Below are 14,493 nucleotides of genomic sequence, written 5' to 3'. Positions count from 1 at the left end.
ACAATTGAACTTTGAACTCTCAAAGAAGAAGAGGTGGGTGTGGCTACCTATCTGAAACAGGTTTATGGCAGCCCCTGTGCTGTGAGCAAGTTTAAAGCCTGAGCTATTTGCATGTGAACTGGAATCCACACCCTCCATCCACAAAGTGCTTCTCATGTTGAGACACCTCCTTGTCTTTGTTACTTTCAGTTGGCAGATATAAGCTTTTCCTCCAATACGGCTAAACAGTCAACAGAATACATTGAAAGATGCCAGACTGGGAAACTACAAGATACATTTTCTATAACTCATACTTTTAATGTAAGTAACTGCTATAGAGTTTAACATTAGACTGTTGTGACATGGAATGTAGAATATGCTTTCAAATAATTCAGTGGACTATGAACAAATAACGATAGGCATATGAGCTAAGAAGCATAATAATGTGCATAATCTTTATTAATTTAAATATTTTCTCATAAAAAGTCATGTATGTTGTTGAGGAAACTGTTTAAGTTAATATACATTCAACTTGACACATTGCATCATCACACAGTAGCAGTGAAAGGCAGATTCCAAAACATTGGTTTAAAAGCACAATAGGGAAAACTTTACTAAAACTATGAATACAATACAATTTTGTTTGTCACATGCTTCGTTGTAACGAGTGCGCTGAGAGTCGGGAAGCAAGTACAGGGAGTCCACCGGACGTGCTACCTGTCCCAGACCTGCTGTTTTCAACTCTCTAGAGACCGCAGGAGCGGTAGAGATACTCTTAATGATCGGTTATGAAAAGCCAACTGACATTTACTCCTGAGGTGCTGACTTGCTACACCCTCAATAACTACTGTGATTATTATTTTTTGACCATGCTGGTCATTTATGAACATTTGAACATCTTGGCCATGTTCTGTTATAATCTCCACCCGGCACAGCCAGAAGAGGACTGGCCACCCCTCATAGCCTGGTTCCTCTCTAGGTTTCTTCCTAGGTTTTGGCCTTTCTAGTGAGTTTTTCCTAGCCACCGTGCTTCTACACCTGCATTGCTTGCTGTTTGGGGTTTTAGGCTGGGTTTCTGTACAGCACTTCGAGATATCAGCTGATATACGAAGGGCAATATAAATAATTTGGATTTGATTTGGAGTGTGTTACGCTCGTTGATAGAAGGAGACCAAGGTGCAGCGTGGTAAGCGTACATCTTTCTTTATTTTGATGAACACCAAAAAAAATTAAGATAAACGAACGTAACGTTCTGCAGGCTACACAGTAACTGTACAAAAACAAGATCCCACAAATTAAGGTGGGAAAAAAGGCTGCCTAAGTATGATCCCCAATCAGAGACAACGATAGACAGCTGCCTCTGATTGGGAACCATACCCGGCCAACACAGAAATAGACAAACTAGAATGCCCACCCAAATCACACCCTGACCTAACCAAATAGAGAAATAAAAAGGCTCTCTAAGGTCAGGGCGTGACAGAGTGAGTGTTTTAATAAATAAACAAAATAAGAAATAAGAAACACACCGACATGAAACAGAGTCAACAACACCTGAGGAAAGAAGCAAGGGGAGTGACAGATATAAGGAAGACAATCAAGGAGGTGACGGAGTCCAGGTGAGTGTCATGAGGCACATCAACAGCATCATCCCAGAAACCCTATACCCACTCCAATTCGCATACCACCCCAACAGATCCACAGATGATACAATCTCTATTGCACACCACATTTCCCTTTCCCACCTGGACAAAAGGAACACCTACGTGAGAATGCTGTCATTGACTACAGCTCAGCGTTCAACACCATAGTGCGCTCAAAGCTCATCAATAAGCTAAGGACCCTGGGAATAAACACCTCCCTCCGCAACTGGATCCTGGACTTCCTGGCGGGTCGCCCCGAGGTGGTAAGGGTAGGTAACAACCCATCCGCCAGGCCCCTCAGGGGTGCGTGCTCAGCCCCCTCCTGTACTCCCTGTTCACTCATGACTGCACGGCCAGGCACGACTCCAACACCATCATTAAATTTGCAGATGACACACAGTGGTAGGCCTGATCACCGACAACAAAGAGACGGCCTATAGGGAGGAGGTCAGAGACCTGGCCGTGTGGTGCAAGGACAACAACCTCTCCCTCAACGTGATCAAGACAAAGGAGATTATTGTGGACTACAGGAAAAAGGAGGACCGAGCACACCCCCATTCTCATCGACGGGGCTGCAGTGGAGCTGGTTGAGAGCTTCAAGTTCCTTGGTGTCCACATCACCAACAAACTAACATGGTTCAAGCACACCAAGACAGTCGTGAAGCTGGCGTGACAAAACCTATTCCCCCTCAGGAGACTGAAAAGATTTGGCATGGGTCCTCAGATCCTCAAAAGGTTCTACAGTTGCACCATTGAGAGCATCCTGACTGGTTGTAACACTGCCTGGTATGGCAACTGCTCAGCCTCCGACCGCAAGGCACTACAGAGGGTAGTGCGAGCAGCCCAGTACTTCACTGGGTCCAAGCTTCCTGCCATCCAGGACCTCTATAACAGGCGGTGTCAGAGGAAGGCCCTAAAAATTGTCAAAGACTTCAGCCACCCTAGTCATAGACGGTTGTCTCTGCTACCGCACGGCAAGCGGAGCGCTAAGTCTAGGTCCAAGAGGCTTCTAAACAGCTTCTACCACCAAGCCATAAGTCCCCTGAACATCTAGTCAAATGGCTACCCAGACTATTTGCATTGCCCCCCCCCCCCCCCCCCTATCCGCACGCACCACTACCACTCTCTGTTGTCATCTATGCATAGTCACTTTAATAACTCTAACTACATGTACAGCTGAAGTCGGAAGTTGACATACAATTAGGTTGGAGTCATTAAAACTTGTTTTTCAACCACTCCACATATTTTTTTGTTAGCAAACTATAGTTTTGGCAAGTTGGTTAGAAAATCAACTTTGTGCATTACACAAGTAATTATTCCAACTGTTGTTTACAGACAGATTATTTCACTTATATTTCACTGTATCACAATTCCAGTGGGTCAGAAGTTTACATACACTAAGTTGACTGTGCCTTTAAATATCTTGAAAAATTCCAGAAAATGACGTTATGGCTTTATAAGCTTCTGATAGGCTAATGTATATCATTTGAGTCAATTGGAGGTGTACCTGTGGATGTATTTCAAGGCCTACATTCAAACTCAGTGCCTCTTTGCTTGACATCATGGGACAATCAAAAGCAATCAGCAAAGATCTCTGCAAAGAAATTGTAGACCTCCACAAGTCTGGTTCATCCTTGGGACCAATTTCCAAACGCCTGAAGGTACCACGTTCATCTGTACAAACAGACAGTACAAAAGTATAAACACCATGGGACGACGCAGTTGTCATACCGCTCAGGAAGGGGACGCATTCTGTCTCCTAGAGATGAACGTACTGTGGTGTGAAAAGTGCATATCAATCACAGAACAACAGCAAAGGACCATGTGAAGATGCTGGAGGAAACAGGTACAACAGCATCTATATACACAGTAAAACGAGTCCTATATCGACATAACCTGAAAGGCTGCTTAGCAAGGAAGAAGCCACTGCCCCAAAACCGCCATAAAAAAACAGACTACGGTTTGCAACTGCACATGAGGACCAAAATCATACTTTTTGGAGAAATGTCCTCTGGTCTGATGAAACAAAAATAGAACTGTTTGGCCATAATGACCATCGTTATGTTTGGAGGAAAATGGGGCTTGCTTGCAAGCCGAAGAACACCATCCCAACCATGAAGCACGTTGGTGGCAGCATCGTGTTGTGGGGGTGCTTTGCTGCAGGAGGGACTGGTGCATTTCACAAAATAGATGCATCATGAGGCAGGAATATTATGTGGATATATTGAAGCAACATCTCAAGATATCAGTCAGGAAGTTAAAGCTTGGTTGCAAATGGATCTTCCAAATGAACAATGACCCCAAGCATACTTCCAAAGTTGTGGCAAAATGGCTCAAGGACAACAAAGTCAAGGTATTGGAGTGGCCATCACAAAGCCCTGACCTCAATCCTATGGAAAATTTGTTGGCAGAACTGAAAAAGCGTGTGCGAGCAAGGAGGCCTACCAACCTGAATCAGTTACACCAGCTCTGTCAGGAGGAATGGGCCAAAATTCACCCAACTTATTGTGGGAAGCTTGTGGAAGCCTACCCGAAACGTTTGACCCAAGTTAAACAAGTTAAAGGCAATGCTACCAAATACTAATTGAGTGTATGTACACTTCTGACCCACTGGGAATGTGATGAAATAAATAAAAGCTGAAATAAATCCTCTCTCTACTATTATTCTGACATTTCACATTCTTAAAATAAAGTGGTGATCCTAACTGACCTAAGACAACTCTTCCAGCAGAAAAGAGAAAAGAGACACTCGGAGCGGACTTTTAGTCCAACTCAGGAGGCGCGCACACCACCCACTGCTTCCGACTATATTACTCGCTAATGTTCAGTCTCTGGATAATAAAGCTGACGACCTCAGGGCAAGGATTTCCTTCCAGAGAGACATCAGGGATTGTAACATACTTTGTTTCACGGAAACATGGCTCTCTCAGGATACACTGTCTGAGTCCATTCAGCCAGTTGGGTTCTCAGTTCATCGCGCAGACAGGAATAAATATCTCTCCGGGAAGAAGAAGGGCGGGGGTGTGTGTTTCATGATTAACTACTCATGGTGTGATTGTGATAACATACAGGAACTCAAGACCATTTGTTCACCCGACCTAGAATACCTCACAATAAAATGCCGACCGTATTACCTCCCAGGAGACTTCTCTACGGTTATAGTCACAGCCGTGTATATTCCCCCTCAAGCCGATACCACGACGGCCCTCAAGGAACTTAACTGGACTTTATGCAAACTGAAAACCACATATCCTGAGGCCTCATTTATTGTAGCTGGGGATTTTATCAAAGCAAATTTGTGGAAAACGTTACCAAAGTTTTATCAACATATTTACTGTAGTACTCGCGCTGCAAGAACACTCGAACAATGCTACTCCAACTTCCGGGATGCCTACAAGGCCCTCCCCCGCCCTCCCTTCGGCAAATCTGATTGCGACTCAATTTTGCTCCTACCTTCCTGTAGGCAGAAACTCAAACAGGAAGTTCCCGTGCTAAGGACTATTCAATGCTGGTCTGATCAATCAGAATCCATGCTTCAAGATTGTTTTGATCACGTGGACTGTGATATGTTCCCGGGTAGCCTCCGAGAACAACATAGATGAATATACTGATACGGTGACTGAGTTTATCAGGAAGTGAATAGGAGATGTTGTACCCACTGTGACTACTGTGACTAAACCTACCCTAACCAGAAACCGTGGATAGATGGCAGCATTTGCACAAAACTGAAAGCGCAAACCATCGCATTTAACCATGGCAAGGTGACTGGGAATATGGCCGAATACAAAGTGTAGTTATTCGCTCCGCAAGTCAATCAAACAGGTAAAACATCAGCATAGAGACAAAGTGGAATCGCAATTCAACGGCTCAGACACGAGACATATTAATCAACAAGTCTGTACAAGCTGGGCCAGCTGCAGTTAGTAGTTTAGAACACAGTGTGCTTCTGACAACATGAACACCTATTTCTGATGTGTACATTCTGACAGCTAGAATGTCTATGTATTGAAATGAGCTAATTACATAGTTATTGATTAACCAAAAAACAAACTAAGGGAAACTATTACAACATAACACTACACATGTCATTCCACGAATTGAGTCCCTTTTGGGTAGTTAAACTATGTAAAAAAAATATATATATTTCACCTAATTTAAACATTCTGTCATAAAACATTCTGACTATTAAAGGTATATGGTTGACGGAAACTGGGTCGCAATTTCCTCTTAAATCAGTCACAACTCCCCTGGTGATAGGGGAATGGAAGCATGTAGTGTGCAACAGGGAGGGGCAATTGAATGCATGCTTAACTTGGTAAAACATGATTAGCCTATCTATCTATGGATAACAGGGTTGACGTGTTGTGCCCACGAAACATCTGAAAATTGCCAAAAATATTAGAACCAACTCACCTGATTTTACAGTATGATTTGAGTATTAGATGTTCAATGTTTAGTTTGAAAACATAATTTAAAAATAAATATTTTTACCATATTAAAACAAAAGTTTGGTTCACATAACAGGATTGACCACTAATCAAATATTTTTAAAAAGTACCCAGAAATGAATTCCCCAAAACAACAAAACATCTACAGCTTTACAATGATGGTGAAAACTCAGGGAAATCTTGGGGTTAAGTGGGATATAATCTTCCTAGAAGTTAGACAAACATGAACCGGGAAAATACTTAAATGGGGATTTTCAGTGAAAACACATAATTTATTTCAATGAAAACACTCACTATCGCATTGTTTTTCTAACACGTTGCTTCTTGTCCATTTGACTTCCAGCGTCCACCATCTGTAACAGGGCTCGCTTAGCCACTGTGATGATGGAATCCGAACAACTCTCCCTGCTGTCATCCTTGAAAGGAGAGTTGCAGTCTGAGGATTACATTCATCCCCACTATAAGGAGGCCTATCGCCTTGCTATCGATTCCCTGGTGAATGGTGGCAGAGAGAGCTACCAGGAGTTCCTCAAGGCCGAGCGGATAGGGAGCTTTCTCTCAGAAGATGAACTCCACTTCATCACTACAAATGCCTCACAGCCATTGCCTAGCAGCCACACAGAAGAAATCAACGGCCCAGCACTGGACACTCCGGCCAGCAAGTCCTCAACTGGGACGTACTGGCCTGTGCACTCAGACATAGTGACACCCGACCTGGAGTTAGGATGGCCGATGGTCATGCATGATAAACTCCAAACCAATATAGATCTGCTTTTCCATCCACCCAGACTTAACAGCCCCACCATCAAAGAGGTGATCCGTAAACAGATTCAGGATGCCAGACAGGTACTTTAATCCTGCAATGCATTGTATCCACAACAATGGTAATGCTAATGGTTGTTTATGGAATGCAAATCACAATATTGTATTTTTTAAAGCTGCATGTTTAGCTAATATTGCCTGCTCCCCAACTGTGACTGTCTCTTTGTGTGTGAATGTGATAGCTCAAGAATCACAAATGTAAACTATTACAAGACAAAGTGACAAATTCAATAACCAGATTCCTGGCCCCATTTTATTTACAGCACAACTCCCTTTCCTCCCAGAGAAAAATTATACACGTTTCCTTTTCACTAGTCAGTAGTGTCTGAGGAGGTCAGGGTGTGTCTATAAAATCAGGTTTTGCAACTTACCTTCATGAGTAAAAATATAGGTGCCCCTGCAAAGGAAACTTTAGGTTACTTGCGTAACCTCAATTTGATGAAAATGCGAGTGGGATGTGTCACTTATGGGAAATGCTTAAGGGTTGTTAACAAGCCCACCAACATTCTCGACCATGTCTCTCTTCCTTGTGCTCTTGCAAGCAGGGAAAGGTGGTGACACATATCATTCGTATTCTCATAGAACCGGGGTTACGTTTCCTTTCAATGTGTCACTTAATAACCCTTTCTAACCCCAACCCTCTGTTTGCAAGGTTTCTATGCTTCATTGCAGGACCTTTTTGGACAGAGTGAAGATCTCTAAAGGAACAGTTGACTGCTATCTCACCTGTCACACAGGCCTCGACAGTTGCACAGTAGGGTAACAGTGTTATGCAGATGAATGAGGACCCAAAAGCGACGTAATAGTAACAGAGTCTTTATTCCAGTATAAAACAAATAATGATACTCCTGGATATAAATCAATGGAAATCCAAAACAGGAAACTGAAATCCTCTCGTCAATAGAGAGGAACGACTGGAGACGCGACCACAGACTGCAGGTCGCTACAGGAAGGCACAGGCCGTAGCTGACATAGACACCTGCTCACACGCAGCATCTGAAGAAGGCAAAAGAACACGACAGGGCGGAACAAGACACAGGAACTGCAAACATCAAACAAGAATCCGACAAGGACAGGAGCGGAAAACAGAGGGAGAAATAGGGACTCTAATCAGAGGGCAAAATAGGGGACAGGTGTGAAAGAGTAAATGAGGTCGTAGGGAGAATGAGAAACAGCTGGGAGCATGAACGGAACGATAGAGAGAGAGAAAGAGAAAGAACCTAATAAGACCAGCAGAGGGAAGCACAGGGACAAGACATGATCAAAGACAAAACATGACAGTACCCCCCCACTCACCGAGCGCCTCCTGGCGCACTCGAGGAGGAACCCTGGCGGCAACGAAGGAAATCATCGATCAACGAACGGTCCAGCACGTCCCGAGATGGAACCCAACTCCTCTCCTCAGGACCGTAACCCTCCCAATCCACTAAGTACTGGTGACCACGTCCCCGAGAACGCATGTCCATGATCCTCCGTACCTTGTAAATAGGAGCGCCCTCGACAAGGACGGGGGGGGGGGAGGGAAGACGAACGGGGGCGCGAAGAAAAGGCTTGACACAGGAGACATGGAAGACAGGGTGGACGCGACGAAGATGTTGCGGAAGAAGCAGTCGCACAGCGACAGGATTGACGACCTGAGAGACACGGAACGGACCAATGAACCGCGGAGTCAACTTGCGAGAAGCTGTCGTAAGGGGAAGGTTACGAGTGGAAAGCCACACTCTCTGACCGCGACAATACCTAGGACTCTTAATCCTACGCTTATTGGCGGCTCTCACAGTCTGCGCCCTGTAACGGCAAAGTGCAGACCTGACCCTCCTCCAGGTGCGCTCACAACGTTGGACAAAAGCCTGAGCGGAGGGAACGCTGGACTCGGCGAGCTGGGACGAAAACAGAGGAGGCTGGTAGCCAAGACTACTCTGAAACGGGGACAGCCCGGTAGCAGACGAAGGAAGCGAGTTGTGAGCGTACTCAGCCCAGGGGAGCTGTTCTGCCCAAGACGCAGGGTTTCGAAACGAAAGGCTGCGTAAAATGCGACCAATCGACTGATTGGCCCTTTCTGCTTGACCGTTAGACTGGGGATGAAACCCGGAAGAGAGACTGACGGAAGCACCAATCAAACGACAGAACTCCCTCCAAAACTGTGACGTGAATTGCGGACCTCTGTCTGAAACGGCGTCTAACGGGAGGCCATGAATTCTGAACACATTCTCAATGATGATTTGTGCCGTCTCCTTAGCGGAAGGAAGCTTAGCGAGGGGAATGAAATGTGCCGCCTTAGAGAACCTATCGATAACCGTAAGAATCACAGTCTTCCCCGCAGACGAAGGCAGACCGGTAATAAAGTCTAAGGCGATGTGAGACCATGGTCGAGAAGGAATGGGAAGCGGTCTGAGACGACCGGCAGGAGGAGAGTTACCTGACTTAGTCTGCGCGCAGTCCGAACAAGCAGCCACGAAACGACGCGTGTCCCGCTCCTGAGTAGGCCACCAAAACCGCTGGCGAATAGAAGCAAGCGTACCCCGAACGCCGGGGTGGCCAGCTAACTTGGCAGAGTGAGCCCACTGAAGAACAGCCAGACGAGTAGAGACAGGAACGAACAGAAGGTTACTAGGACAAGCGCGCGGCGACGCAGTGTGAGTGAGTGCTTGCTTTACCTGTCTCTCAATTCCCCAGACAGTCAACCCGACAACACGCCCTTCAGGGAGAATCCCCTCGGGGTCGGTAGAAGCCACAGAAGAACTAAAGAGACGGGATAAGGCATCAGGCTTGGTGTTCTTATTTCCCGGACGATAGGAAATCACGAACTCGAAACGAGCGAAAAACAACGCCCAACGAGCTTGACGTGCATTAAGTCGTTTGGCCGAACGGATGTACTCAAGGTTCTTATGGTCAGTCCAAACGACAAAAGGGACGGTCGCCCCCTCCAACCACTGTCGCCATTCGCCTATGGCTAAGCGGATGGCGAGCAGTTCGCGGTTACCCACATCATAGTTGCGTTCCGATGGCGACAGGCGATGAGAAAAGTAAGCGCAAGGATGGACCTTATCGTCAGACTGGAAGCGCTGAGACAGAATGGCTCCCACGCCCACCTCTGAAGCGTCAACCTCGACAATGAATTGTTTAGTGACGTCAGGAGTAACAAGGATAGGAGCGGATGTAAAACGCTTCTTGAGGAGATCAAAAGCTCCCTGGGCGGAACCGGACCACTTAAAGCAAGTCTTGACAGAAGTCAGAGCGGTGAGAGGGGCAGCCACTTGACCGAAATTACGAATGAAACGCCGATAGAAATTAGCGAAACCGAGAAAACGCTGCAACTCGACACGTGACTTAGGGACGGGCCAATCGCTGACAGCCTGGACCTTAGCGGGATCCATCTGAATGCCTTCAGCGGAAATAACAGAACCGAGAAAAGTGACAGAGGAGACATGAAAGGCGCACTTCTCAGCCTTCACGTAGAGACAATTCTCTAAAAGGCGCTGGAGTACACGTCGAACGTGCTGAACATGAATCTCGAGTGACGGTGAAAAAATCAGGATATCGTCAAGGTAAACGAAAACAAAAATGTTCAGCATGTCTCTCAGTACATCATTAACTAATGCCTGAAAGACAGCTGGAGCATTAGCGAGACCGAACGGCAGAACCCGGTATTCAAAATGCCCTAACGGAGTGTTAAACGCCGTTTTCCACTCGTCCCCCTCTCTGATGCGTACGAGATGGTAAGCGTTACGAAGGTCCAACTTAGTAAAGCACCTGGCTCCCTGCAAAATCTCGAAGGCTGACGACATAAGGGGAAGCGGATAACGATTCTTAACCGTTATGTCATTCAGCCCTCGATAATCCACGCAAGGGCGCAGAGAACCGTCCTTCTTCTTAACAAAGAAAAATCCCGCTCCGGCGGGAGAGGAAGAAGGCACCACGGTACCGGCGTCGAGAGAAACAGACAGATAATCCTCGAGAGCCTTACGTTCGGGAGCCGACAGAGAGTATAGTCTACCCCGAGGGGGAGTGGTCCCCGGAAGGAGATCAATACAACAATCATACGACCGGTGAGGAGGAAGGGAGCTGGCTCTGGACCGACTGAAGACCGTGCGCAGATCATGATATTCCTCCGGCACTCCTGTCAAATCACCAGGTTCCTCCTGAGTAGAGGGGACAGAAGACACAGGAGGGATAGCAGACATTAAACACTTCACATGACAAGAAACGTTCCAGGATAGAATAGAATTACTAGACCAATTAATAGAAGGATTATGACATACTAGCCAGGGATGACCCAAAACAACAGGTGTAAAAGGTGAACGAAAAATCAAAAAGGAAATGGTCTCACTGTGGTTACCAGATACTGTGAGGGTTAAAGGTAGTGTCTCACATCTGATACTGGGGAGAAGACTACCATCTAAGGCGAACATGGGCGTGGGCTTCCCTAACTGTCTGAGAGGAATGTCATGTTTCCGAGCCCATGCTTCGTCCATAAAACAACCCTCAGCCCCTGAGTCTATCAGGGCACTGCAGGAAGCAGCCGAACCGGTCCAGCGTAGATGGACCGACAAGGTAGTACAGGATCTTGATGGAGAGACCTGAGTAGTAGCGCTCACCAGTAGCCCTCCGCTTACTGATGAGCTCTGGCTTTTACTGGACATGACATGACAAAATGTCCAGCAGAACCGCAATAGAGGCAAAGGCGGTTGGTGATTCTCCGTTCCCTCTCCTTAGTCGAGATGCGAATACCTCCCAGCTGCATGGGCTCAGTCTCTGAGCCGGTGGGAGGAGATGGTTGAGATGCGGAGAGGGGAAGCACCGTTAACGCGAGCTCTCTTCCACGAGCTCGATGACGAAGATCTATCCGTCGTTCTATGCGGATGGCGAGTGCAATCAAAGAGTCCACGCTGGAAGGAACCTCCCGGGAGAGAATCTCATCCTTAACCTCAGCGTGAAGTCCCTCCAGAAAACGAGCGAGCAACGCCGGCTCGTTCCAGTCACTGGAGGCAGCAAGAGTGCGAAACTCTATAGAGTAATCCGTTATGGATCGATCACCTTGACATAGGGAAGCCAGGGCCCTGGAAGCCTCCTTCCCAAAAACTGAACGATCAAAAACCCGTATCATCTCCTCTTTAAAGTTCTGATAATCGTTAGAACACTCAGCCCTTGCCTCCCAGATAGCTGTGCCCCACTCCCGAGCCCGACCAGTAAGGAGTGATATGACGTAAGCGATCCGAGCTCTCTCTCTTGAGTACGTGTTGGGCTGGAGAGAGAACACAATATCACACTGGGTGAGAAAGGAGCGACACTCAGTGGGCTGCCCAGAGTAACATGGTGGGTTATTAACCCTAGGTTCCGGAGACTCGGAAGACCAGGAAGTAGCTGGTGGCACGAGACGAAGACTCTGAAACTGTCCAGAGAGATCGGAGACCTGAGCGGCCAGGGTCTCAACGGCATGACGAGCAGCAAACAATTCCTGCTCGTGTCTGCCGAGCATAGCTCCCTGGAACTCGACGGCAGTGTTGAGAGAATCCGTAGTCGCTGGGTCCATTCTTGGTCGGATTCTTCTGTTATGCAGATGAATGAGGACCCAAAAGCGACGTAATAGTAACAGAGTCTTTATTCCAGTATAAAACAAATAATGATACTCCTGGATATAAATCAATGGAAATCCAAAACAGGAAACTGAAATCCTCTCGTCAATAGAGAGGAACGACTGGAGACGCGACCACAGACTGCAGGTCGCTACAGGAAGGCACAGGCCGTAGCTGACATAGACACCTGCTCACACGCAGCATCTGAAGAAGGCAAAAGAACACGACAGGGCGGAACAAGACACAGGAACTGCAAACATCAAACAAGAATCCGACAAGGACAGGAGCGGAAAACAGAGGGAGAAATAGGGACTCTAATCAGAGGGCAAAATAGGGGACAGGTGTGAAAGAGTAAATGAGGTCGTAGGGAGAATGAGAAACAGCTGGGAGCATGAACGGAACGATAGAGAGAGAGAAAGAGAAAGAACCTAATAAGACCAGCAGAGGGAAGCACAGGGACAAGACATGATCAAAGACAAAACATGACAAACAGCCTCTGTTATGTCATTTTTTGGGTGTGTGTCGCTAACACAAAACCAGTCTCCAAGCTTTTAGCTCCGTCACTGGGACCCTTCTATTGTGCTTGAGGCCTCTTGAGGCGCTGGAAAGCGGGGAGATGTAATACTTCTCTTTCTAACCCCCTTTACTGTCTGCCCTGTGCCTGCAAAGCGAGTGAGTGGGCTGCAATCACTGTCAACCCACCGTTCATGCCTTCAGTTTGCCCGGGGTCCTCCTGGATTTTGGTACCCAAAATCCCACCTGCAGGCCTTGGGTGAGTGACAACTGTGTTGTCGTGCCCTGGAGCTTGTGGTTACACCCACCTCTCACCCAGTTTACGGAAGTAGAGCTTCTCCACCGTTTGTGTCCAGAATGTGCCTGGTGCATTTGATTGGATTAAAGCGAGAGTATTGCTCTAGAGTGACAATGACTTCTGTGTTTTTTGGGCACCTCCAACAGCTATCTTGAGATAGTGGAGGCTATTCCATTGGAAAATATAGTAGCAAGGGTAACAGCCCAGAATGGGTCGTTCCACCAGAGGTATGGCTACCTCTTAGGCAATGTTGTAAAACATCTCCTTATGGGAGATTTGCATGTTGAGCCAGCCCTCATACGTTTCTGAAGTCTTTACCGACTGGATGTCATTGCATCTTCCTGGGGCATTCTCCCTCAGTGTCGAAGCCTCTGAGGGGTGATGCTATTGGAACTACCCTGGAGAGCATGTCTGCATTACGGGTGTTGGCCATATGCCTTATGAATGATCTGTGTACGTTACACCATTTCTCCAAAAAATGCATTGTCTCTTTTTCCAAAAAGTGGACGTATAGGAGGGGCACTGGAACTCTAGATCGTGAAAGATTTTGAGTTGCCGGCTTGTCGCATTCAGATTTATCCTCCCACTGGCCATCCCCAGAGTACCATGGCTACTGGGTGAGGGTGGCAAGTCTTTACGTATGTTTGGGTCTGCAGATCCCTGCGTAACAGTGGCTATCAGGACTGCTTATAAAGCAGGAGAGTGATCTCTGCTAACCAGGGCCTGTGTTAGGTCTCTTCCCTGCCTCGCTCACTTAGAGTAATGGCACCTGGTAGTAAAGAGAAGGTGCGTTACTGTGTTGTTCGTGCACTAGACGGTTAGAGGTGAAAATGCCATAAGGCAAAGGAAATGGTTGGCCATAGTAAAAGGGCAAATGGCAATCTGTCATCCAGCTTGTATGTCTGAAGAGACCCGAGGGAGAGTGGACATGCTGACTTCCGTCCCTGGCTAGAACCTGAGAAGGTGCTGAGGGGAAAGTCCAAGGGGGGTAAGAGCACTTGGGGGTAAGAATGCACATCCTCCATCATCCCATGTGAGCAATGTCATGCAAGTGTGCTGTTACAAAGGGAATGTTGTTTTTTACCCAATGCAGATGTTCCACCCCACTGTCGGGCGAGGCAGAGATGGGGACGGGTGGCTTACGTTAAACCCGAGAGAGACGGGTAGGGCAAGGAAGCCGTAGGCTTTGCAAACTATCCTCCTCTGCTGATTAGGGC

General features: G+C 47.0%; 1 protein-coding gene across 1 annotated transcript in view; it reads left to right on the top strand.

The window, feature by feature from the left end:
• The first annotated feature begins 178 nt into the window (after positions 1-178).
• Positions 179-14,493, top strand: part of LOC139571173 (protein FAM83B-like) — a 28,247-nt gene continuing 13,932 nt past the window's right edge. Inside the window, exons 1-2 of the mRNA XM_071393790.1 lie at positions 179-300; positions 6,411-6,913. Of these exons, the coding sequence (XP_071249891.1) occupies positions 6,449-6,913 (465 nt within the window). The 5' untranslated portion in view covers positions 179-300; positions 6,411-6,448. The remainder of the gene's footprint in view (positions 301-6,410; positions 6,914-14,493) is intronic.

Source organism: Salvelinus alpinus, chromosome 3 (genome assembly GCF_045679555.1).
Source record: "Salvelinus alpinus chromosome 3, SLU_Salpinus.1, whole genome shotgun sequence".
NCBI classification, from domain to species: domain Eukaryota; kingdom Metazoa; phylum Chordata; class Actinopteri; order Salmoniformes; family Salmonidae; genus Salvelinus; species Salvelinus alpinus.
This window is presented reverse-complemented; position numbering and strand designations above follow the sequence as displayed.